This window comes from Bradysia coprophila, unplaced genomic scaffold (genome assembly GCF_014529535.1).
Source record: "Bradysia coprophila strain Holo2 unplaced genomic scaffold, BU_Bcop_v1 contig_373, whole genome shotgun sequence".
NCBI lineage: Eukaryota > Metazoa > Arthropoda > Insecta > Diptera > Sciaridae > Bradysia > Bradysia coprophila.
The window spans coordinates 2,171,769-2,198,393 of record NW_023503632.1 but is presented as its reverse complement, the minus strand read 5'-3'; the positions used below and the strand labels follow the sequence as shown (position 1 = coordinate 2,198,393).

Here is a 26,625-nt window from a genome sequence, read left to right as displayed (position 1 = left end):
TCGTCTAGGTGTATTGTGTATCCAACGGGAAGGTTGCACAATCGTCTAAATGTATTGTGCATTCAACACGAAGGTTACACAGTCGTCTAGGTGTATTGTGCATCCAACAGGAAGGTTGCACAATCGTCTATGTGTATTGTGCATTCAACACGAAGGTTACACAGTCGTCTAGGTGTATTGTGCATCCAACAGGAAGGTTGCACAATCGTCTATGTGTATTGTGCATTCAACACGAAGGTTACACAATCGTCTAAGTGTATTGTGCATCCAACAGGAAGGTTGCACAATCGTCTAGGTGTATTGTGCATCCAACAGGAAGGTTGCACAATCGTCTAGGTGTATTGTGCATTCAACACGAAGGTTGCACAATCGTCCAATTGGTCAATCGTTATCTAAACGTTTGTACAATCAACTAGGTGGATTGTTCAATCACCTACACCGATTTAGTTGATTGTGCAATCACCTAAACGTTTGCACAATCGACTTGGGATATGGTATTCGACCGATAGAAATGTGGAATATCTTAGCACAACTCAAGATTTCGTTGAGTTGAGTTGAGATTGTTTTGTTGGTTCCTAAGGAATTCTTCCTTTTACGAAATGAAACGTAAATGCGTTTAGTTCATTCCTAGGGAATTCATCCTTTTATGAAATGTAACGTTAAGGATTTTAGTTTGTCCCTAAAGAATTCAACTTTTTACGAAATGAATACCAATTTTCAGTGTACAAAAAAAGCGTTTTAGCACGCCGAGCGATCCGGCCCATTGCCCCGGAGCGAAGCGGAGGGCCGCAATGCGAGCCGGGCGTCGGAACGGTGTCGGTAACTTAGGAGTTATTTTCTCTCGCACCGTCTAATAATTAGCCCTTTTACAAAATAACACGCTAATAAAATTTCACATACTCAGAAATACTCAGCCATAAATGGTGGAGGTGCCTTCGACACAGAAGTGAAGCGTTGAAAAATAGAGTTATGAAATGTACTTCACATTCAAAGTCCATTAAAAGTTTATGAAATTTCATGTATTACACCAGCTCCAACTCGCAATCGTGTAAATTACTTTTCATGCTTTTGATTAACAAAATTCACATGAAAGCTTGACTTTCTAATTGTTCATCACTAGTATGCAAATAGCTACTATACTCAATCTTTTGCAACTTCCGTAAAAAGGTAAGCTTCAACATAAATCTTCATCATAATCATAAAATCTAATAAATTTTCCTCAAAAAACGATTGAACAAAATGCAATCAAAGTTCATCAAAAGCAAAATTTTAAAAATTATTGAGATTTCATCATGTTCAGCATGATTAAAAATGTTTAAAAAAATTTTAAATTAAGAAATCGTCTTATTCATGAGATCTTTTAGCGAAACATTAACGATCGCTATTAGCGGCCGCTACTAGCGCGCTAACTTTTTTTTGGTTAGCGAATAAGTTTAGCGTCGCTAACATTTTTCGAAATTAGCGTTAGCGTTAGCGTCGCTAATAAAAATCGTTAGCGATCGCAACCTTGCACAATTTACAAGAAAAAAAAAACAAAATTATTGTGCTTAACGCTGAATATTCCAATTCTTGTGTATTCTGGATGTTCGATCGAGTGAGTGCTGGCTGCTCCTGTTGTTGTTGTTGTTGCTATATCGTCACTGGGTTGTCGTGCATTATTCGTCTGGAAAGTCAATCACCTCTACTGGATATAGTCGTGTATTGCTGCATACTCGAAATGTTTCGTCGTTGATACTTTTTTAATACGCTTCTGATATTTGCATATTTTCTATAAAAATTCAAGTCCAATTCAACATGAGCGAAAGGACAACTCGAACCAGACTATTATAAATTGCGTATCGGAAATTTCTTTTAGAATTTATTATTTGCACAATTGTTTTTAATCAAATGTTTTATTGTTTCGACATATTTTCCATCAACGTATTTTACAACTTAACCTTTACTCGGTTTCGTCTAGTGCCCCGAAGAGCCGCGTACTTACAGTACTCCTAGATTACTTTTCCTTTCTTAGGTTTTTGCTCCAAAAATATTTATATGGAAAATAAAACTGTAAGATTGTTTCATTTTATTTAAGCCAAAATCTTTTTTTTTTTCACAAGAACATCACCTCACAAATTTTTCTAAGTTATTTTAAATTAATATTTCGTCTAAGTCCACAACATTTTATTTTTCACAAAATTTTTCAAAGTGTTTTATTTTAATTATTGAAATTTTTCTAAGTCCGCTTTGAAAAAAAATCACGCCAGAAATTCGTACTGGCTTAGGATCGCCATGAAGAATATTAAAAATCACTTCTTTATTTTCAAACACTTTATTAGAAATTAATTAAATTGCACACAAAAACACAAGGTCACTTTTAGTATGATTAATTCTAATAGTCGCGGGTCGGGTGAGACAAATTAAACTGAATTAAACTGAATGAATCCTTAGCTAGCGTTAAACCTTTACTTATAGTGAATTTAACATTGAAGGTATAGCAAGTCGTAAAAAACCCATTAAATTTTATTGTTTTCCCATATGCGCTTATTCATAAAAAACCAAGATTTTCATCTTCGGAATTTCTTAATTGTTTTTCTCTCTAAGAGGTCTTTCTCTTGTACTAGTTCAATCATACATTTTCCATATAGTCAATGTATTTTGAATTTCTCATAAATCAAAAGACTTTCTTGAGTAGAAATACTCCCGCAAGCATTTGGCGGTTATTTAACGAATATTGCAAATATAATGCAATCGACAATGATATACAAAATTCTTGTTGCATCATCTTTAATCGCCTAACTTGCTACTATAATGATAATCTATTTAAAGGCGTTATCTCAAAATTAAGTAGTATGAGATCTTCAAGAATTATTTGAATTAATTAATGATTGAGAAATAATTCCTTTACAAAATGAAAGGTATTCACAATACCAATAGACAAAAAAAAAGTTCATGGAAATTGGATGACCGACTCGTGAGTTAGAGTCCATGATCTGAACCAGGTACAGGGCGGCAAGCCGTTTTTGATTGTAGGTCGGCCAAATTTGAATTTTGCTTTATTAGATAGGTATTGAACGTACCAATCAGGGAAAAAAAAAGTTTAGGAAATTTGGTTGACCAGAGCGTGAGCTAGGTCCCTTGGAGTGAGCTCATGAGTACGGGGAATCTCGCACACGGGCCATTTTTGGAGTGTGCGAGATTCCACCACAGGGGCAATCTCGCGTACAGTGCGAGATTCCCCCTTGTAGGTGAATCTCGCACGAATTATATTGTGTGTGCGAGTTTATAGAATTCGAGTGCGAGTTCATAGAAATGGTGTGCGAGTCTATAGAAATGGTTTGCGAGTTCATAAAACTAGTGTGCGAGTTTATAAAACTAGTGTGCGAGTTTATAGAACTTGTGTGAGAGTTTATAGAAATGGTGTGCGAGTCTATAGAAATGGTGTGCGAGTTTATAGAAATGTTGTGCGAGTTTATAGAAATGATGTACAAGTTTATAGAAATGGTGTGCTAGTCAGTGAAAGTACACATGTGAGTAGAAGTGGTGTGCGAGTTTATGCGAATGGTGTCTGTCCAAGTTGGGTGTCGAGTAATCACTTATAACTTTGTACAATCGGCTTTGTGGATTGTGCAATCTCTTAGAATTTTGCACAATCGATTTATTTCATTGGACAACCCACTACGTTGATTGGGTGGTAATAAACGACCGATATAAATAATAAACTACCGATAAAAAATGAGGAACAGTTATGCAAATAACAATTCTAATAATTCAATATTAAATTGTTCAATACCTAGAATGTTCTATTTTTCATTAGCGAAGTGATTAGCGATCAGCGAAAAAATATTCGCTAATAATATTCTAGCGAGCGCTAACGCTAGTAGCGACAAATTTTGAAAATAAGCGTCGCTATTAGCGGCGCTAGTAGCGACGCTAGTAGCGTCGCTAATGACTAGCGACGCTAGTGCAACCTTGAAATTGTGTATATAAAACAATTATGATGATTTTTGGACGTGAATTATGGTTAACTCCGATAAAATAATAGACTTATTAGATGTACATGGTAAAGAATTTGAAAGAGTTTATAAGTGCTTAAATAAAACCAACTTACCAAAAAGTAATATAGTGGAATTACATGTGAACACATTAGTTTATGAATATAATTTCATAACAAATTTATTTAATTCAAATTCCACCCTAGTGGATCAAAATTTAAAGTCTCATATTCATGAAACATTGAACAGATTTCGAGCTAAGATTGCTAAAATATTTTTACATATTGATTTGCAAGTTGTAATTCCAGAAGTAGGGTACTTGATTGATTTAAAAAATCTAATTGTTGAATCCAATTCTGATACTGATAACGACGATACAATCATAAATTCAGAACTAAGTGATTACGAAGACGAAATGGCAATAACGGCTTTTGACTTCATCAATTTCGCTTCAAAAACAATTCCCGAATATGACGGTACTCCAGCTGAATTACAGCGTTTCATAGACGCAGTAAATTTGGTAAATAAAAATGTAGGCGAATTTGTCGAAAGTGCTGTAGAGGTAGTGAAATCTAAACTTAAAGGAACAGCACGCAATTTTATAACCAATGAAGCTTCCTTGCCAGATATTATTACTAAATTGCAGGCAAACATTAAAGCTGAGTCTCCTAAATTGATTATTTCTAAACTGAAAAGTTTAAAACAATTTAACAAGTCTCCGAATGATTACATAAAAGAGGTTGAAAATCTGTCTACGTCTTTGAAAAGAGCTTACATAACCGAAGGTTTTTCGATTGATTTAGCTGAAAGCTACACAGCAGATAATGTAATTCAGTCCATAAAAGCTAACACGACAGATGATAAATTGAAAGTCATCTTAGATGCAGGCGCATTCACATCTGTATCAGAGGTTTCTGAAAAAATTTTGTCAGGTAAGTCTGAAAATTCTCAGATCAACACTCAGATAAATTATTTTCAGCGGAAAAATTTTCACAGTTACAGAGGCAACCATTACAATAACAGAGGCTTCTTTAAGAATATTTCAGACAAATCATGAACAGATTCACCATATTTAGGTTGATTGCATAAATTTTGCAAACATCCGTGACTCTGACATATGCGAAGTGCTTTTTAACGTTACAATTGCGCAACGTTACAATTTCGCAACGGACTATTTCTAACATTAGCACTATCCCACAGTCAAGGAGTGCACAAATTCACTCAGTTTTTTAACGTTGCAAATTGGCAACGGACCATTCAAGTATAATATGACATGTAGCTTCAGACAAACGTAACAAACAAGAACTCTCGTTGGAGCCTATACACGGGACTCCGTTAAGGAGAAGGTGATCTTGATAAAATCAGGTTCTAAACAGAGACAACCTGTTTCGTCATTTAGGAGCTCTAGGAACTGCTACTCATCAGTCGGTGGCAAACAGTCCATAGAGGTTTCCTAAATGTGCCATCGATACAGGGGACATGTACAATTGAACGCGAAGTGTGTACAATGTCAGGATATTTGGACGTACGTCCGAAATGACATTAATAAGAAATTTCGATCGAACGGTTGATCGTCTCTTCCTCAGCAGCAAGACACCACAGCGCACAACAACGATACAAAAAACACATATGACAAACTCCATGTCAGACGGAAAACGCAGTTACAACGGAAAAAGGTAGTCATAATGGAAAAAGTAGGAAAATCTCTCACCTCAGTCTCACTCATAACGCACGCCAAAATCAATAGCCGGACAGATGGACGAAGCTGGACACACGCACGCAAACAGCAGGAAAAACCTCACTTCGCTTCTCGTGAAGGAAACAATCCGGTTTTCAGACTCACTTCTCTTATCAGCTTCGTCGCGAAAAATCTCACCAATTCCTAAAGTCGAGATCTAGTTAAACAAACGCTGATACCTCAACGAGCTCAAACTTACGCACGGAGAAAAACAGTCTGACACGGATCTAAATCAGACACAGCACGACTTCTGGTTCAGGCAGTCACGAGAACAGAAATCCTTTTCTCAGCTTGACAACGAACACCAAAAGTAAAAGTAAAAGTAAAAGGCTACTCACTCATCGTCGAACAAATTTTATTCTCAACACAATTTCAACGGTTGCTACTACAAGAAAATTGAAACTAAGAAAATCAAAGAAAATTGAAATCAAGAAAATCAAAGAAAATTGTCGAACAAATTTTATTCTCAACACAATTTCAACGGTTGCTACTACAAGAAAATTGAAACTAAGAAAATCAAAGAAAATTGAAATCAAGAAAATCAAAGAAAATTGAAACTAAGAAGAGAAAAGTCTTCACAAAGATCCACACCTTAACAAAGAGATGATGAGCCCATGGGTCAATAATCCAGCCGCCTAACAAACCGACGACCACGGACATCACGCTCGTAGCCCGCAAAACCCAAACGACCTTCCGAATCTCGATTACCGTACGGGTTCTGACCGACATAAGAACTCCTATTTCCGTACGGAGTTTGCGCATGCAGACCGTCGCGACGACGAACTAAATTCCTCCCGTTACTGTCGGTAAAGGGAACTTTCACTCTAGGGCGACGATAACGGACCCGGCTACGTTCGGACCGGTTTTCTTTTCCATCGAAATTTCCACGCAACGGGACACCATTGTTCGAACCAACATTCTTTCCACCGTCGCTCTCGGCTTTCTCGGGTTTGCCTAAAAGCACACTACTCGAGGTCTCTCTAGGTACGCCGTTCAAGATCTTTTCAGGTACGTCGTTCAAGATCTTTTCAGGTACGTCGTTTAAGACCTTTTCAGGTACGTCGTCATCGTCACTGTGTGCCTTGCTCTTCTCTAAGTTGACCAAACACAACAACTCTTCGTAAACTCAGCTTGGTCATCAACGGACTTCAAGGCGTCAGTACCTTGGACATCCGCATTTCGGATGCCATTGGAACCATCATTACCAGAATAGCCGTTTTCTACTTCATCAGAAACGTCGGACAACCTACGCGAGCTACATTGAGGCGGTGCTTCAGCAAACGTCGACGAAGAGCGAGCATCACTTTCGCGCGTAGGTGGGATATCGACCGTGCCACCATTGGAGAAGCTCAAGCAGCCGATCGCGGACGACTTTCCGGCCTTAAACAAATCATCATCCTTACACGCGCCTTTCAAATTCGCAGTCAATCGTGTCCAAGCATTAACTGACTTGTCTCGAGTTTCCTTCTCAATCAACGCAGCCTTCCAGACGACTTCATTCTGCCTACCACACCGATTCATACAGACAGCCCTCTCAACAGTCAGAAAATCGACGCAAATCTTAAACACGGACTCGGTCGCAATCGCCTTCAGAAAACGCCTCTGTTGTGAGCCTAAACGGTTTAGCTCAACCATCTCACCTTCCAAGGCTTTTGACTCTAGCTGCATCATCTCTTTGTAAATGGAATCCTGGAAGCGCAACACACCGTCCCTATCGCCATAAGGGTTGCTCAAAAGCTTCGTAACAACTTTCTGAACGTCAACGTCACGATCCAAAACGACACCCTTTTCAAGTCCTCTGCGTACAAAATTCCTCTTCGACTCTTTTTCAGCACTTAACCGTTGGAGATCCATAATGCGCGACATCGTCTTAACAATGAGATGAACCACTTGCGTAGAGCTCTCATTGTCAGCTGCCAACTCGCCTCGAAGTTCTCTCAAGAAGACCTCATCCTGGAAAACAAGACATACGAACACATTCAGATTCATTAAACTGCGGGAACGACAGCAGCTATTACAATAAGAAAAACGGAGAAGGACAAAAACAGACCTTTATTTCAGCAACCAATCAAACTCACAAGGGACAACAAAACGGGCACGAAGTAGGAACTACAACCGAAGCACGTCTTTCAAAACATTAAGCGAGCGAGCAGCATCAAAACGGTTACGAAAGGTCTTCACCAACTCCGGCGTCTCGTTGAGTACATGCAGCGGGTACGAAGCGTAATGCTGGGTCAATCTACAACTCTTATCGGCCAAGCACTTCCGTATAGTCCTCTTCACATCAACTGCGGTCGAGAAGCACTCGTACGAAAAATTACAGTCAAGGCATCGAACACGAAAGAGTGAATTCTTCGCAGTGTCGACAGGTAATGCATCTTTAAGTCTCGAAAAAACCACAGTTCGATTCCTTGCATAGGGACTCGGAGCTAACCTCACAGGTAGCTGTACACCTTGTACCGTCGATTTCATTCTTTGAAAAACAGGCTGGAAGTAAGGACAAGAAACGTATCTGGAAGGTACGCATTCTGATTTCGACTCGACGCATCCGCTGGTCTCACACGAAACAAGCACTTCTCTGACGAGCGACTCCGGGTAACTGCTATTCTTGAGAACGGTCATGATCAAATCCCTCGTCAGTTGTAATTGGTCAGCCGTAGTTACTGATAGAGCCTTTCTAATCATCTGACAAACGACGTTATACTTCACATTCCACGGATGATAAGAGTGATAATTGAGAACTGAGAAAGAACTGCATTCTTTCTTGAACCATCTTGACGACAAAGAATTATCCTCATTGCGCTTCAGTGTACAGTCAAGAAACGTTACTTCAGAATTTTCATTCTCTGGTGTGACGGTAACCTCCATTCCAACAGTGTCTTGGATTTTGCGCATCACGACCTCGATGTGGTCTTCATGTATTGATGAAAAAACGTCATCCACGTACTTAAACAAGAAAGACATTATTTCTGCTTCCATAGTTTTCATGACAGTCAGTAAGGCGTAATTTGTCCGAATATCTGCCAGGATCTGTGCCAGATTATTGCCCATTGCTAGACCTTTAGTCTGGTAGTATAGCATTCCATTGAAGCCAAAATACGTGGAATCCTTGATAAAGAAATTCAAACATTCCAAGAACATATCGACAGGAACGGTCGTGGTTTCAGAGATGAATCCGTAAAGTTCATCAATAATCGAAAGGGTTGCCGAAACGTCAACATTCGTGAACATAGATACGTAGTCGAAATTGAACAACTTATGTCGATCCTCCAACCGAAATGACTTAAGATCCGGCATAATCTGGGCGACACCGTGGACGTTGTATTTTTAACAGCACTAGGATATTTAGTGCTGTCTCCATCGCCAATGGTATTGATCATTGCTCGACTAGCCAAATTCAAAATGTGAATGAAGCATCTCACTCTGAAATTTTTGGAATCGAACGGAAGGCCGAAAGCAGCCGCCAGCTTCTCAAGCTCTTCGAACAGCGTATCCATGTTAGCAGCATTGTCCGTAGTGACACTTAGGAGCTTATCGACAATTCCATAATCCAACAGCACATCCCAAAACGACTTCGCAATGTTTATGCCCGTATGACTTCCTTGAAGAATCGTCAAATCAATTACAACGTTTCGCAATTCCCAGTCGTCCGTAATCCATCTTGCAATAACTCCCTGGAAAGGGTGCTGATTCGACGATGTCCAGCAATCAATGACGAAGCTTATTTTCCCCGCGTTGCTTTGTAGAGTGGTCTTCAGATCCGCTTTGAATTCAATGAAGAGCTTATCGATGTGTTCTTTGGCAGTTTTAGCACTGAATAGTTTGCAGGCCTCGTTTCCTTCGGAGCAGTAGTCAATGAGATCAATGAAATATGGACTTTCAACCACACTAAACGGCTCGTCACAGCAGACAATAAATTGGGAGATCTTTTGTCGGAAAATCTCTTTCGTCACCAATCGCTTTTCGACTTTCGACGGCACGATTTTCGAAATTTCTTCGTTGAACATGGACGCATGCTTTCGTTTCATGTGGTTTACCAGCGACCCGGTGCTTCCAGACTCTTGTAGAGAATAAGTAGCCCTAGCATTGAAGGAATGGTATTTGATTATGTGTTTAAGCGGAGAATAGATGCACAATGAATTACTTGCACACAATGCACTTCCACTGAGATACTTCCTCATCCCATTCGAAGAATTTGTAGACGGGAGACCGAGTCTTACTTGGTTTTTTCAATTGTTTAACATTTTCCGAAGAAATTACCACCTGTTGATCGATCGTACCGCTTTCATTTTCATTTATATAAATAATTTGACCGATTGCCAAGTCCATGGCTTTGAACGAATAATTTTATTTGCCGAAAAATACTTATGCCGGTGCCGAAGTTTGTCCTAATTTTAAATTGTTTCGAATTTTCTCTCTCAAATGCCTACTAGATTTGAATCATAACGCAACTTATTGAAACGGTTTGTTCTATCAGTTTCGAAATAGTCGTTTCGTTACGGTTTCGTTTCAGCGCTAAACGTGCCATTGAGGACGTTTCGAAACGGAACGAAAAATTTCGTTTATCTAGGGCCACGGTCCGAACACTAGCAGTAATGCGACAAATTTCTCCAATTCTTTTAAGAAGAATTCCAATCAAAATTTTAACAACCGAGGTTTCAATTTCAACAATCGTGGAAATGGAAATAATTTCCGCGGTAAAATTCGTTATGCTGAAGCTGAGACGGAAAACTCCGACGACCCTCAGTCGTTGACGGAGAAACTTCAGCTGAGGGATATGTGAATGTTTTTTCTATAAACATAGCTTTGAGTAGTTATGTAACTTTTCGTAGCACGTTAACAGGTCAACCAAATACTTACCTGTTAGATACTGGAGCTACCATTTCTACTTTAGAAGAAAAATTTTTGCCTGAAGGCACAAACATAAATTTCAATGATAGGTGTAAGATTAACGGAATAAGCGAAGGATCAGTTAAAACGTTAGGATCGATTTATACTAACTTTTCAGTTAATGGAATTGAAAATGTAGAGTTTAAGCATAAATTTCATATAGTCAGTAAAGATTTCCCAGTTCCGTCAGATGGAATTTTAGGTTTAGATTTTATTCAGAAATATAATTGTAAGTTGGATTTTAATCAAGAAAATTGGAAATTAGTAATTAAGCCAAATTTTCTTTCTTATAAAATAATTATGCCAATAAAGTATGACTTAGATTATAATTCTATAGTTTTACCAGCTTGATGCGAAGTGATTCGCAAAGTAGATTTTAAAACAAAGAAAAAAGAATTTCTGGTAAAAAACCAAGAAAATTTTCCCGGAGTATTTGTTGGTAGTACGATAGTTTCGACAGATAGGCCTTATGTCCGAATCTTGAATACCACAAATAAAATCCAAATTTTAAGAAATGCCAAACTAGATTACGACGAACTTGATAATTATCATGTTCTAAATATGAAAACATACGAAACTAATGACAGATCTGAAGTTATTGAGATATTGGAAAAGAATTTTCCAGAATTTGTTAAGGACAAGATGACAAAATTGTGTACAGAGTTTCAAGATGTTTTTGCATTAGAAACAGATACTCTCACAGTAAATAATTTCTATAAACAAAAGCTACGTTTGAATGATGATAATCCAGTTTACATCAAGAATTATAGAATTCCTCAGTCTCATAAAGAGGAAATCAATCGTAAAGTAGAGGTTATGTTAGAGAATGGTACAATTGAACCATCTGTTTCCAAATATAATAGCCCAGTTCTTTTAGTTCCGAAGAAAAATCTACCAGGTAGTACTGCGAAGAAATGGAGATTTTGTGTAGATTATAGACAGCTCAATAAGAAATTATTAGCTGACAAGTTTCCATTACCTAGAATGGATGAACTTCTTGATCAATTGGGACGAGCTAGGTATTTTTCCTGTGTTGACCTTCTAAATGGATTTTTTCAAATAGGACTAGAGGAAAATTCAAAGAACCTCACTTCATTTTCAACCGATAAAGGTTCATTTCGATTCAATTCAATCCCATTCGGACTAAAAATTGGTCCAAATTCTTTTCAACGAATGATGTCCATAGCTTTTAGTGGATTATCACCAGCCAAATGTTTTATTTATATGGATGATTTGATTTTGGCAGCACCGAGTGAAAACATTATGATTAAAAATCTTACTGAAGTATTCCAGGAGTGTAGAAAATTTAATCTCAAACTTAATCCACACAAATGCAAATTTTTCCTGTAAGAAGTGACATATTTAGGTCACAGATGTACTAATAAAGGTATTTTACCTGATGAATCAAAATACGAGGTAATTAAAAACTATCCCAAGCCTACAGATGCTGATTCTGTACGCATATTTGTTGCATTTTGTAATTATTATAGACGATTCGTTCCGAATTTCGCACACTATGCTTGTCACTTGACAAAACTAACACGTAAAAAGGTTGATTTTGTTTGGTCTGATGAGTGTGAGAAATCATTTCAATATCTCAAAAGTGCTTTAATGCAGCCAACGATTTTGCAATATCCAGATTTTAGCAAACCATTTTGCATTACAACTGATGCTAGTAAAATAGCATGTTGTGCAGTTCTCAGTCAAACATACGATGGAATAGAACTTCCAGTTTCTTTTGCATCTCGTTCTTTCCCCGGGTGAAAATTAAGGTCTCAGTGAGACTGTAAAATGAGCATGATCAACGGTCTCATTTCAGTCTCATTACGTTTTCAGTCTCATTTCATTCTCAATATTTTATTTCTTTGATGATTGTTGAACTTTGGCTGAACGAGACTGACCGAGTGGTCTCTTTTTCAATATTTTACGAGATTTTTGAGACCGACCGAGTGGTCTTTCTTGGATTATTTTTCGTTGGACTTCGCTGACCGAGAAGTCTCGTTTTGAATATTTTACGAGAATGAAAGAGACCGACCGAGTGGTCTTTCCTGGATCATTTTTCGTTGGACTTTGGGAGACTGACCGAGAAGTCTCGTTTTTGAACATTTTACGCGAATGTAAGAGACCGAACGAGTGGTCTTTCCTGGATTATTTTTCGTTGGACTTTGGGAGACTGACCGAGTGGTCTCGTTTTGAATATTTTACGAGAATCTAAGAGACCGACCGAGTGGTCTTTCCTGGATTATTTTTCGTTGGACTTTGGGAGACTGACCGAGAAGTCTCGTTTTTGAACATTTTACGAGAATGTAAGAGACCGAACGAGTGGTCTTTCCTAGATTATTTTTCGTTGGACTTTGGGAGACTGACCGAGAAGTCTCGTTTTTGAACATTTTACGAGAATGTAAGAGACCGAACGAGTGGTCTTTCCTAGATTATTTTTCGTTGGACTTTGGGAGACTGACCGAGTGGTCTCGTTTTGAATATTTTACGAGAATGTAAGAGACCGACCGAGTGGTCTTTCTTGGATTATTTTTCGTTGGACTTTGGGAGACTGACCGAGAAGTCTCGTTTTTGAACATTTTACGAGAATGTAAGAGACCGAACGAGTGGTCTTTCCTGGATTATTTTTCGTTGGAATTTGGGAGACTGACCGAGTGGTCTCGTTTTGGATATTTTACGAGAATGTAAGAGACCGACCAAGTGGTCTTTCTTAGATTATTTTTCGTCGGACTTTGGGAGACTGACCGAGAAGTCTCGTTTTTGAACATTTTATGAGAATGTAAGAGACCGACCGAGTGGTCTCACTTCAAGAAAATATTTTTTTGAAATACAGAGACCAAATCAGCGGTCTCATTTTTTTGAAATGGAAAACAATTGAGCGGTCTCTTTTTCAATATTTGACATACTTTGACTCTGACCGACTGCAGAGACCTATGAGAGTTCTCTTTTGAACTTAACTTTTAATTATAAACGCAATTTTGTTTCTATCAAGTTTTGCTGCTGTGTTTGCATCGAGTTCTGTGAACAAGTAGCCATTTCGACGGCGTGTTTATATTGATCAGCTGGTATTGGTTTCGTAACTATTTTCTAAAATTTTTTGTTACTCTCATCATTACTGTATCATTAGTCTCACAAATAATTTAAATAATTAGGTAAAATAAAAGTTTAGTTCTAAGGAGAACTCTCAAAGGTCTCTGCAGTGGGTCAGAGTCAAAGTATGTCAAAAATTGAAACAGTTGGTCTCTTTATTTCGAAAAAATATGTTCTTGAAATGAGACCACTCAGTCGGTCTCTGCATTACGAAAAAATATGTTTTTGAAATGAGACCACTCAGTCGGTCTCTGCATTTCGAAAAAATATGTTCTTGAAATGAGAGCACTCAGTCGGTCTCATAAAGTCCAACGAAAAAAAAAATCCTAGAAAGACCACTCGGTCGGTCTCTTACATTTTCGTAAAATGTTCAAAAACGAGACTACTCACTCGGTCCACTCGGACCACTCGGTCGGTCTCTTACATTTTCGTAAAATGTTCAAAAACGAGACTACTCGGTCAGTCTCCCAAAGTCCAACGAAAAATAATCCAAGAAAGACCACTCGGTCGGTCTCTTACATTTTCGTAAAATATTCAAAACGAGACTACTCGGCCGGTCTCGTAAAGTCCAATGAAAAATAATCCGAAAAGACTACTCGTTCGGTCTCTTACATTCTCGTAAATGTTCAAAAACGAGACTTCTCGGTCAGTCTCCTAAAGTCCAACGAAAATAATCCAAGAAAGACCACTCTATCGGTCTCTTACATTCTCGTAAAATATTCAAAACGAGACCACTCGGTTAGTCTCCCAAAGTCCAACGAAAAATAATCCAAGGAAGACCACTCGGTCGGTCTCTTACATTCTCGTAAAATATTCAAAACGAGACCACTCGGTCAGTCTCCCAAAGTCCAACGAAAAATAATCCAAGAAAGACCACTCGGTCGGTCTCTTACATTCTCGTAAAATATTCAAAACGAGACTTCTCGGTCAGTCTCCCAAAGTCCAACGAAAAATAATCCAAGAAAGACCACTCGGTCGGTCTCTTACATTCTCGTAAAATATTCAAAACGAGACTTCTCGGTCAGTCTCCCAAAGTCCAACGAAAAATAATCCAAGAAAGACCACTCGTTCGGTCTCAAAGTTTTTGTAACAACGGTTCGAAATAAGACCTATCGAAGATATATCCAATTTAGCAACACGCGTAAGGTGGCTGGCAGTCCAATCCAAAAGTTAAGCATCATTCGGCGCGGTTAGTACTTGGAGTGGTGACCGGAAAATACATTACGAAATAAAAAAAAAGGTAAAAAAAAATCAAATATCACTAAAATTTCTATCATTTCAGCGAATTATAAGGAAAAATAAAAAACTGTGCCATCTGTGAATGCGGGAAGAAACTACAGCCTAAAGAAAATGAAATATCTCACAGATGGAAAATGGAGATGAGAGTTCTCAGATGGTCTCAGAAAATGTCGAAAAGAAAGTGAGAGTTCTCAGATGGGCCTCAAAAGGATATAGAAAAAAAAATTAAAATGAGACTTCTCAAATAACCTCAAAAAATATCGAAAAGAAAGTGAGAGTTCTCAGATAGTCTCAAAAGACGTCGAAAAGAAAGTGAGAGTTCTCAGATGGCCTCTAAAGGATCTAGAAAAAACTGACATGAGACTTCTCAAAGAGTCTCAAAAATATTTTGAGTCTCAAACATAGTCAAATCTAAAAAAGAGACCACTCAGTCGGTCTCGTAAACTATTTTGAAAAGAGACCACTCAGTCGGTCTCGCAAATTATTTAAAAAGAGACCACTCGGTCAGTCTCGTAAAATACAGAAGAAGAGACCACTCGGTCAGTCTCGTAAAATAAAGAAAAAGAGACCACTCGGTCGGTCTAGTAAAATACAGGAGAAGAGACCACTCGGTCAGTCTCGTAAAATACAGAAGAAGAGACCACTCGGTCAGTCTCGTAAAATACAGGAGAAGAGACCTTTCGGTCAGTCTCGTAAAATACAGAAGAAGAGACCACTCGGTCAGTCTCGTAAAATAAAGAAAAAGAGACCACTCGGTCAGTCTCGTAAAATACAGAAGAAGAGACCACTCGGTCAGTCTCGTAAAATAAAGAAAAAGAGACCACTCGGTCGGTCTAGTAAAATACAGGAGAAGAGACCACTCGGTCAGTCTCGTAAAATACAGAAGAAGAGACCACTCGGTCAGTCTCGTAAAATACAGGAGAAGAGACCTTTCGGTCAGTCTCGTAAAATACAGAAGAAGAGACCACTCGGTCAGTCTCGTAAAATAAAGAAAAAGAGACCACACGGTCAGTCTCGTAAAATACAGAAGAAGAGACCACTCGGTCAGTCTCGTAAAATACAGAAGAAGAGACCTCTCGGTCAGTCTCGTAAAATACAGAAGAAGAGACCACTCGGTCGGTCTCGTAAAATACAGGAGAAGAGACCACTCGGTCAGTCTCGTAAAATACAGAAGAAGCGACCACTCGGTCAGTCTCGTAAAATACAGCAGAAGAGACCACTCAGTCAGTTTCATACAGTCTATTAAAACATTTAAAACGAGACTTCTCATCGGTTTCGCAATCATCATCATCATCAATTCATCAGTATATGAGAAGAAACCAGTCTCAAAGGTTCGAAAAGAGACGTCTCACCTCCATACAAAAAAAAACGGTCTCAAAAGGGGTCTCACATTCACTTTTTTTTTTACCCGGGTCACTAAAGGTGAAAGTAATAAGTCTACGATTGAACAGGAACTAGCTTCAATCCATTGGTCTTGTAAATTCTTCCGTCCTTACATTTTTGGAAGAAAGTTTTTGATCAGAACTGATCACAGACCGTTGATCTATTTGTTCTCAATGAAAGATCCGTCATCCAAGTTAACTCGAATGCGACTAGATCTTGAGGAGTATGATTTTGAAATTGAATACATTAAGGGAAAAAATAATGTTACTGCAGACGCATTATCCCGTATTGATTTCAGAGACATGAAACAACTGACTAATCAAGAAGTTTCAATAGCTAAAATGACAACAAGGTCTGAAACTAAAAAATTAAATCGAAAACAACAACCAGACAAGACTAACGTGACGTCACAACAAAATAATGAAATAGAAGAAGACAAAAATGATGATTCGAATGTTTATTGCAAGCGCAGCGCGCAGCGCTGCGCCTTAATACATGACTTTACAACAATCTAAAAAACGATGCCCGAAGGGCATCGTCGTTTTTAAAAATCTAAAAAGTAGGTAGAAGTGTTTTTTAGGTTGGAGAGATGGGAAAAAGTCGAGTTCGGACCTAGGTTAGGACTGAGGCCGTACCTCGGACCTAATGATGTTATCATTGATTTCGGTAGTGCTTTTGATGCTGATTCAGGAAATGTGGGTCAAAATTTTTTTTTATGCGTCGCTTGGCCGCTAGGTGGCTTCAAAGTCGGAATTTTTGAAAGTTAAAATAGCTGTCATTTCGCGTAAAATCAGTGGATTGGCGTGATAGTTGCGTCTAAAGGGTTTTTGAGGTCGGCGCTTCCAATAGAACACATTTGAGAGCCGCCAGAAGCCTGTGAACTGCCGCAAATAGCAAAAGACTGCTTTTTCTGACAGTTTTTCTCGATTTTCTCCAAAATTTGTCGATGGATTTTTTTGATATGTACATCAATCGATAGCCACTGGAAATACCTATCGATTGATGTGCATATCAAAAAAATCGTCGGAAGCGTTTTTGAGAAATGTCGAAAAATGTGCCAAAACATAGCAACAACTTCGACGTTGGTACGGCGACAAGATGGCGTCGTAGAGTTTTGGTTTCTTCGGAGAAAAGGTTCACACAAGAAAGTTGAGGGGGGGTCCCAGAACAAATTTTTGATGGCCGAGGTCAGTAGACCGATTTGAGATTTTAAGTCACTCGATGTTCCAAGAGTCTCAATGTGCGGCACCAAAATTTCATTTTACAGTAGAGATCTTTATGTCACTTGGATTTTTTATACAACAATATCATCATAACGCATCGATTCTAAGACAAAAATCTATTTCCCAAAGTTTGGACCGTCAATAATCTGATCTAATCTAATGTAAACAGTTGATGCTGGATCATTTTCCTAAAAGAATTCGAAAATTTCAATCAGTGCATCTTTCGATGCATGTTTATGAATTAAATTACCTGTTTAAAGATAAGGCCTATCAATTCCACAACATTTCGTCATCAAACACTACATATTTTATATTAAAATATTTGAGTTTTGATGCCAACTCTTACTTACAGAATTCCATTAATACAACGAACCATTTTGTAAACATCAACAATGTTTTTCTTTTCGCTTTCTCAATACGTCAAAATGGCAGTACTGAACGTACTAGATCAAGAGGTGTAACAAATCGTTTGTTTTTTGTGAGCGCTAAAATTCGAAAAAGTTCATAAGTTCACATGCAACGGGATACTGATTGATTGCTTCACTGTTTTGCCATTCAATACGTTAAAGTTGACGTACACAAAATTAAAATTTCTAATTTTTAAATCTAATGCAAAAAACATCAAATTTTTACGGTAATTTGCTGTAGATCGATTACATGGGATCGCTATGACGATTGCAAATTGTTTGACACCATCTATTTTACTACACTTTCAATAATTTTAAAGTGAAATATTTGCTTTGGTTCAACTGAATTCATCCTTTTACGAATTGTTATAGGATAACAGTTTTGCCTTTAAAAATTTGGAACATCTATTTCGTGGATTGATCTAAATTTTAAATAATCTTTTGCGACGTTCGAACGGATCTTAAATAAATGGCCACGTTACCTCGTTACATGGCGAAGGAATCGCATCGGCTATTAGTGTAAAACTTCTTGAACCAATTTTCCGAAGATTAAGAATTTTCAGTCAATTTTTTAAAAGAAAGAATCATCGCCTTCGTGTGTCCTTTTTCTCTTTCATTTTCAATCTTCAACGGAGTCACTATGTAAAACGTCGGAAAACCTAGGATGATGGTTAAGCAGCTTTAGCTGCTTAAGATGTGCCTCCTTTTGAGTTTACAACTTTGTTTGGATCATCAGCAGCGAATGAGATATATAAGAGACTAGTGAAGTAATGAATATGAATGAAATTAAGCAAATACCCCGTTTACTATTTTATATGAAGACTAAAAAGAAATATTGTTTAATGAAAATTGGAAAACGATCGTTATTTAAAATAGATTTGCTTACTTACATTTCTAGGGATAAAATTGATTTAGATCAATTTTTGTACAAACTCGAGAAAGAAAGTAACTTACATGGTGTCAAATTAGCGGCAGTTACCATGGACTCGCCAATTTTTAGTATTATCAGTGCACTTGAATTAAAAACGGCAGGTAAATCTTTAACATCTTTGAGAATAGCGTTAACGCCCAGAATCATCAGAATAGATAAAGAAGACGATAAAATGATAACAGAACTTCTCGAGAAATTTCATAATGATCCGTTATTTGGAGGTCATTGTGGACAAAAGCGCTTGTTATCCAAACTGAAACTTAAATATTTTTGGTCAAATATGGCTAAAGATGTTTATAGATTCGGTAAGGGTTGCAAAAAGTGTCAAATGAACAAAACTTTTCCTAAAACGAAAGAAGAATTGACTTTAACTCCAACACCACAAAGTGCTTTCGATTTAGTTTCAATTGATACTGTTGGACCACTTCCAACGTCCAATAATGGCAATAAATATGCTGTTACGATTATATGTGACTTGACTAAATACTTAGTTACTATTCCAACTGTAGATCATAAAGCTCAAACTGTAGCTAAAGCTATATTTGAGAATTTTATTCTTATCTATGGACCTATGAAGCAGATATTGACTGATAGAGGTACAGAATATTTGAATAATGTTATTAAGGAATTGTGTAAACTTTTGAAAATTCCTCATAACACGTCAACTGCATATCATCATAGAACGTTAGGTACAGTAGAAAGATCACACAGAACTTTTAATGAGTATATTCGATCTTACATCAATGACAGTAAAACTGATTGGGATGATTGGTTATCATATTTTACGTATTGTTATAACACAACTCCATCCACAGCTATTAACAATTATTGCCCATTTCAATTAATTTTTGGAATTTTACCTCAAAATTACGGCATATTAATCTTATAAGCCCCCAGTACTTCGTACGGGGCTAAAAACAATATTTTTAGCTACACAACAACAATACAACAACGGTCCGTTTAAAGAAAAGTCTAACTTTTCAGGAAAAAGAGAAGAAACATTTATTACAAAACAGATCGTAGTGACAGAAAAACAAAAACATTTTATGATTGATGGACATGCGCGGGTTTTTATTTTCAAAGAAACCATTTACCGACGACATCATAACAATGCTCGACTAGTCTTCTACATAACTATACGTATTAAAAGCCGAGGCGAGGCCTAGGTCAAAAAACTCACAAAAACTAGTATTTTCATTTTTATCCCAGGTTCTGTAATTTTGAACTGATAAAAAAATGTTTCTTGCTTTTAACTTCGGTTCAAGCTTTGAAACAAAACCTTTTTTTTATGAAAACGATTTTCACAATTAAAAAAAAAATAAAAACAATTTTAGGGAAAATAGTGAAAATTTGGTGGAAAATCGGAAAAAGTTTTCATAGAAAAGTGTCTGCCTTTACAGTTAATTAAAATAAAAGAATCGCCGAGCAATCTCTAGCTAGCTGTACGTTTCCTCATAATACGAATTTTCAATTCAATTTATTTCCGCCGCACGATAATATCGCCCACGACAACATTATCAAACGATATTATCGTTTTTTGAACGATAATATCGTTCCTGACGATTTTAACCGTGTCCTAGATTCACAGTTCCGTCTATACTACAGTATCGGTTCGGTTTAAGGCTTTTTATATTTATTATGAGATTATAAGTCTCTGGGAGCTTCCATTTTGTATCTGAACGATTTTTCTACATGTCTTAGCGACCCTGAGTCTTTCCAAAAAAGATGCGCACGAAAATTATGAAAATTTTATTTAGCCTTTGATTACAGCGATCGGTCTCAACTTAATGCATTTTTTGTTAATTCCAGCGGCATGACAAGTATCAACAACGTCGGTAACATTTTTATAGGACTCTGGTGCCTCTTCCATTACCAATTTCGGTGATGCAACGCGTATCGCTATGCCAAGAGATTTCATATTTTCGAGCACGTCCAAATAATCTAAATTTCTGCGTGACTTGGCGCGCGACAGAGCTCTTCCCTACAAAGAGAATCGTTTGTTTTGCTGAGTTTTCTTCGGTTGGAAACACCACTATCTTACCGCTCCATGACACGTCGAGCCAAACGTTTCGCTCATTCCTTTTTCGGTTCCCGTCAAAACGTAACTGCAAAGTTCCCATAGTGCCACCAACCAGCACTGGCTGACCAGTTAATTGATAGTCGACTGGTATCAATGGGTGATGTGGCGGGAAGGCTCTTGTAGCGCCTTTTCGATGGACTAGAAGCGTTTTTTGTTTTCCATCTACCATGTGCTCTTCAATTTTGGCAACGTTATGTGACACGTCGTAAATGACATGCATATCCAGGTCATCCGGGGTAGTTTTGAACTGTTTTGCAAAGGCCTGATGCACGGAAAATGTGATGAAGACCAAGAAAAAACTTTTAATTTGTGTAAGCGTTACCTGTCTAGTCAAAAATGTCATCGAACTTCGGTTAACCCAAGCGAAATTTGCTGCAGCAGCCATGGCCTTTAGATAGTCTTGTCCCTCGGTGGATTTGATCCGTGCACAAGCTAGTTGTCGATCGTTGGTTTCAATTTTGTCACGTTTCATTGCCTTTTCCATTTGAACCAATGCATCCGTAGCAACTTGATGACCGAAGCCTCGACTTCCTGAATGAATCATCACACAAACTTGCCCTTTATCTTCAATTCCCATTTTGCTCGCCGCAAATTTATCGTAGATTTCGTCAACCACTTGAATCTCGGCGTAGTGATTCCCTGCACCCAATGTTCCCAACTGTGGTAGACCTCGCTTCTTTGCACGCATACTGACCTTTGACGGATCGGCACTCAACATGCGTCCATACTCTTCACAATGTTCCTTATCTTCAGCCCAGACGTATCCTTCTCGCAGCGACCAGTCCATTCCCATTTCCAAAGCTTCTTCCAAATCTTTGGCATTCATCGGTATAATACCTTTGGAACCGACCCCGACCGGAATATGATCGAATAAACTTTTCCAGATCCTCCAATTTCAACACGATGCGGTACAGCGTTTCGATGTGCATCAATATCTGGCGAGATTTTCTTTGGGCAGATATTTCAATTGACGTTATAAATGGGCTTGACGATTCCGGGCCCACCACATCTTTGTGGTCCTTGTTTTCTCGTTCGCCCTTCAATTTCGACTTGCGTTCCTTGGACACTGTGCCGGTATTCAACTGTGCTTATCAAATTGGCATATTCGTCATACTCTTCGTGCTATCAATGGCAATTGAACGAAAATCATCAGTAAATTGAATTCCGCTATGCAACCGGTGTAGAATTCTTACCAAATTTCCGTTCACCTTCATCTGCTGCATCATCTGAGAATTCTTTCCATTCATTGTATGATTTCCATTATTGTTGTTGTTGTTGTTGCTGTTATTGTGATGTTGCATTTGAATTTGATTCAGTTGCGGATGATGGTTAAAGTTATTGTTCAATCGATTGAACGGCAACATGGGATGATTTTGTTGAATTTCCTGCACTAAACATTGATTGAATTGGTTGACAGAGACGGGCGTGTTTCGCATATTCGGCTGGTAATGTGGTGATGCCATACGGTGTTGCATTGAAATGTGGATGCATCTGTGACAATAACAAAAAAAAAACGTTCAGTTCGTCTGCATATAATACGAAATAGCGACTCCAAAGGACACATTTTTCTTATTCGCCTGGAAATGTTTCCCGTTTTAAAAGAGTAACAACGCGTACCGCAAAATTATTTAATTCAATCGGAAAATTCGGATATATTTGTCTTGGTAATCCATGCATTGAGTGTTGTCCCATTAATGGCATAGAAGAAGGAAATCGGGGAGGTTACCCACAATAACATCAACCTGATTCGGTAACGGTTACCGAATCAGATTGATGTTATTGTGAGCCCGTTATCCGGGCTGGTAAAAGTCAAACTACGTTCTAAGATCAAAGTCAGTAACTGTCCTACCGCCATCGCCATGCATCCATAAACTCGACCAAATGTTAGTGGTTAGTGTTCAAGAATTTCGACATTGAAGTAGTTGGTAGAGGTGAGAAACTTGAAGTAAAATTTCTTCACAAGACTGAAAGGTGAAGGTAAAGTTGGTAAAGTAACCAACGAGCCAGAGACATCATGGAAATTATTGAAATTAAATGAAAAAGTTAATTCAATTCCGATATGACAAAAAGTTTTAAACATAAACTCGACAACGATTGTACCAACATAATTGTCGTCACAAGATTATACTTCATTAAAACCGTGTTTTCGAAACAAATTTACATTCACATACGCCCGATGTTTACATGGCAGCCACTCAAAATATTGAACGACTTATTAACATAATGAATGAACTTAAATACGTTGAACTGTACGAACAAAATGTTTAAAATATTTCCTTACCATTTGGTTTGATTGTTGTTGAAGTATAATTGATGAAAATGCTGCTTTTGATTAGTTAGTCCACGTGCAATTTTTCATAAGATGTAGCAGTACAGTGAAATTTTGATGCAACGTTTCGCAACATTCTGGTTGATGCGTCTTATTATTTGAATTAACAAAGACTTTGGTTATAACTATGACCCATGAAATAAGGCCAATAAATAAACATAAAAATAAAATCCCAAAAAGTGGATTTCTTCTAAATATTACGATACATAAATTAATCATTACGTTAAAGTACAAAAGCAGACTGACTACAGATACTAAGAAATAATTTAAAATTTGATTGTCGTCACATAATTTCACAATGCAGTCGTTCGCGCTATAAACTATTGCGAATCTACTGCCCATATCTAAGGGCATCAAATAGGCTGAATAGAAAAAAAAAACGAAAAAAAAATAAAACATCAAAAAATTCGAACCTCGCACTGAAATACCAAGTAAATTCTTGATTTTCATGAACCTTCATCAAACGCAGCTTCGAAAATTTTGGAAAAATAACAGAAATTAAGAAAGAGAATATTTTCGAAAACATTAGGTAGCGCCGTATACAGTATACATACTCTACAGTACATACAATGAACGTTGAAAATCTGTATTAATGCTTGGTATTGCTTTGCGTTTGATGCAGGAATTAAAATAATTGGAGAGATTGTGATTTTTACGCATATTAAAAAATTGACGTATATCATGAAACTTATAAATTGAGCCTCCATGAACGATAATTATGAGTAAAAATCGCAATATTTCTAAAACCAATTCGAATTAACTATAAATTAAAGGCCGATTAAGCAAGCCAAATACATAACTTACTAAGGAGTATGTAGCACCGGATCTTAGTCTTATGGCATTTTGTTTGTCAACTTACGTTTTATCTCTTCCCACATACCACTGAAACCATTGATTGTTGATATAGACTGGTATTGAATTTGCTGTCCGGCTACTGAATCATGGATGCTTGATGACGATTGGTGTTGAATATGCACTCCGACGGATGGTAAAGTTTCCCCAGGGAATACAGCATAGTATGATGTCGTCTGATTTCGGAATAGTGTTAGGGCATCTTTCACTTCAAACTTTGTACTGTAATCAAAAAGTCGGGGGTCTGCTTCCGTTTTAGCCGCGTTTTTAATTTGTGTATACAGCTCTTCTCTATCCTTCGAGATGAACATTGTCGGGTTCAGCCCTTCAAAATCATAGATAACAAAAGTGACGTAACCTAAAAGTAAACCGAAGACACCAAAATTAATCGTTTTCTGGCCAAGAATTGTGTAGATCTCATATGAAAGTTCTGACTTCGAGGGTCGTGTTCAAATCGAATAGCAACTGTAGGATCAGGCTCATAAATGTTATCTTTTAAAACGGAAACTGGAAAGTGAATCGACGTAATTCAAAGAAAATGAGTAATTGAGGCGACAACATGAGAACGCAATCGAAAAATTGTCTGACGGGAAAGTTCAAAGCGAAATTTTATGCACAGAATAGTGTGAAGCCCAGCATCTGGTTGAATCGAAAACTGATCCAAATATAAACTTTAGTGGAAAATTGCGGGTCCTTTGCAAATCGGACAGTCAAACAAGTCGAAAGATTATAAAATGATCAAAGACTTAGTTGTGAAGGTGCAAGCAGATCAGGAAGACGTTGGAAGGGACTTACATAGAAAACGTCGTTCAGTGTGCAGTTACTCTACTACCAAAGAATTGAATAAATTTTGTCGATGTTGTTGTTCGAAAGAGTTAACTAAGTCGTCTGGGCAACATCTAACAAAGAACAACTTCTCAGAAAAATTGTAGATATTTGGATCTATCTAGTAACATAATTACCATTCATTTTTTCTTGATTTCGCATTTCAATTGCGCTCGTTCCACTCATTTTTTTTACAAAAAATTACAAAATTTGGACGTGATCTGTACACAAAATAAATAAATTGGCGTGTAATGAATGAATGAATGTCATTTTTACACAAACACACTTGGCAACGTTGGCAACACTCCAGCGAGAGCAGTGACGTTTGTATAGATCTCTTCAGTTGGCGAAACTAATGACAGTACCCAGTTCACTTTGACTATTAATTTTGTGTGCTAACTAATTACAGCCAACATCCCTACAGCGGAATATTTTTTAAATTCCCGAGAAATTCAACAACAAATTTTAGCATTTTTGGAACAATTTAGTGACTTTATTTTCCTTAACTTCAAATATAAACGTTTTCCGGTTACATCAAGTTGTTTAATACACTTTTCATATCTGAGTTAGGGGAGACATGTACTATACAACGGCACATGCTGCAGGCGCAACCACTGAGCCGTTTCTGAGAACTAGGAACAGCGTCGCCTGGCCCAGTGGAAGTTGCTGGACCAGTGTTTGAAACTGGAATCGGTAGAGGGACAAATTCTAAGAACAACTATGTAAAAATTATTGCTCTCGGTCATTTGGTCGCAGAGCAATAGAATCTATTGGTACGTTCAATACCTATTTAATAAAGCAAAATTCAAATTTGGCCGACCTACAATCAAAAACGGCTTGCCGCCCTGTACCTGGTTCACATCATGGGCTCTAACTCACGAGTCGGTCATCCAATTTCCATGAAATTTTTTTTTGTCTATTGGTATTGTGAATACCTTTCATTTGACGTATCACTAACAAGTGTAGCGTTTAAATTTCCGGAGATATAATCGAAAAGCCTTAATTCGCTTATTGGGCCCCAGCTCGGGAGGGGTCGACCCAAAATCGCCCATCTTCGAACTTAGCCTTTCTTTTGGCATTACCAAACGGGAAAAAAAAGAATTTTCAAGAAAGGTTGTGATTTACTCGAGTTATAGGGGTCACAGACGGACGGACAGACGGACGGACATTTTTAGCCCCGTACGAAGTACTGGGGGCTTATAAGATTAATATGCCGTTTGTAACACGTCGAATTGGAAGCAGACAGTAAGGGCAAAGCTTTTGGTTATGTTCATAGATGACGAATCCGCAATAAAAAAAATGTCCGTCCGTCCGTCCGTCCGTGACCCCTCTAGCTTGAGCAAATCACAACCTTTTTTCAAAATTCTTTTTTTCCCCGATTGGTATCGACAAAAGTAAGGTCAAGTTCGAAAATGGGCATGGTAGGGTCGGCCCTTCCAGAGCTAGGGCCCTATAGGTGTTTTTCAGTCTTTCGACGATATCTACCGAAATACGCACGTAATAGCTGCTTGTGATATATCAAATGAAAGGTATTGACGAGTAGAACAAAGTTGCTGAACATTGTTTTTGTGTGGGATGCAACGCGAGCTTGTTGGGAGGGCTCAAAGGTCGTTACTCGGCCCTAAGTGTTTTTTCCACATAAATCGAGTAAATCTCATCCGATT

The 26,625-nt window shown here is 37.8% G+C and overlaps 1 protein-coding gene across 1 annotated transcript; it reads right to left on the bottom strand.

Annotated features, from left to right (window-relative positions):
- Positions 1 to 20,610: 20,610 nt before the first annotated feature.
- Positions 20,611 to 23,411, bottom strand: LOC119081978 (RNA-splicing ligase RtcB homolog). The gene is made up of 5 exons (XM_037191291.1): positions 23,237 to 23,411; positions 22,149 to 22,446; positions 21,278 to 22,077; positions 20,917 to 21,217; positions 20,611 to 20,856 (listed from the first exon to the last, which is right to left on the bottom strand). The coding sequence occupies exons 3-5, from the start codon at positions 21,779 to 21,781 to the stop codon at positions 20,720 to 20,722; spliced, it is 942 nt and encodes a 313-aa protein (XP_037047186.1). The 5' UTR covers positions 21,782 to 22,077; positions 22,149 to 22,446; positions 23,237 to 23,411; the 3' UTR covers positions 20,611 to 20,719.
- Between the last annotated feature and the right edge of the window lie 3,214 nt (positions 23,412 to 26,625).

What these genes read in the sequence shown, in the direction of transcription:
- LOC119081978 (XM_037191291.1), bottom strand. Translation starts at nt 21,781, where the DNA reads ATGAATGCCAAAGATTTGGAAGAAGCTTTGGAAATGGGAATGGACTGG. An exon ending in TGACATTTTTGACTAGACAG is followed by an intron (nt 21,218 to 21,277) that starts GTAACGCTTACA and finishes TCCGTGCATCAG; the next exon opens with GCCTTTGCAAAACAGTTCAA. An exon ending in GCTCGACGTGTCATGGAGCG is followed by an intron (nt 20,857 to 20,916) that starts GTAAGATAGTGG and finishes TTCTCTTTGTAG; the next exon opens with GGAAGAGCTCTGTCGCGCGC.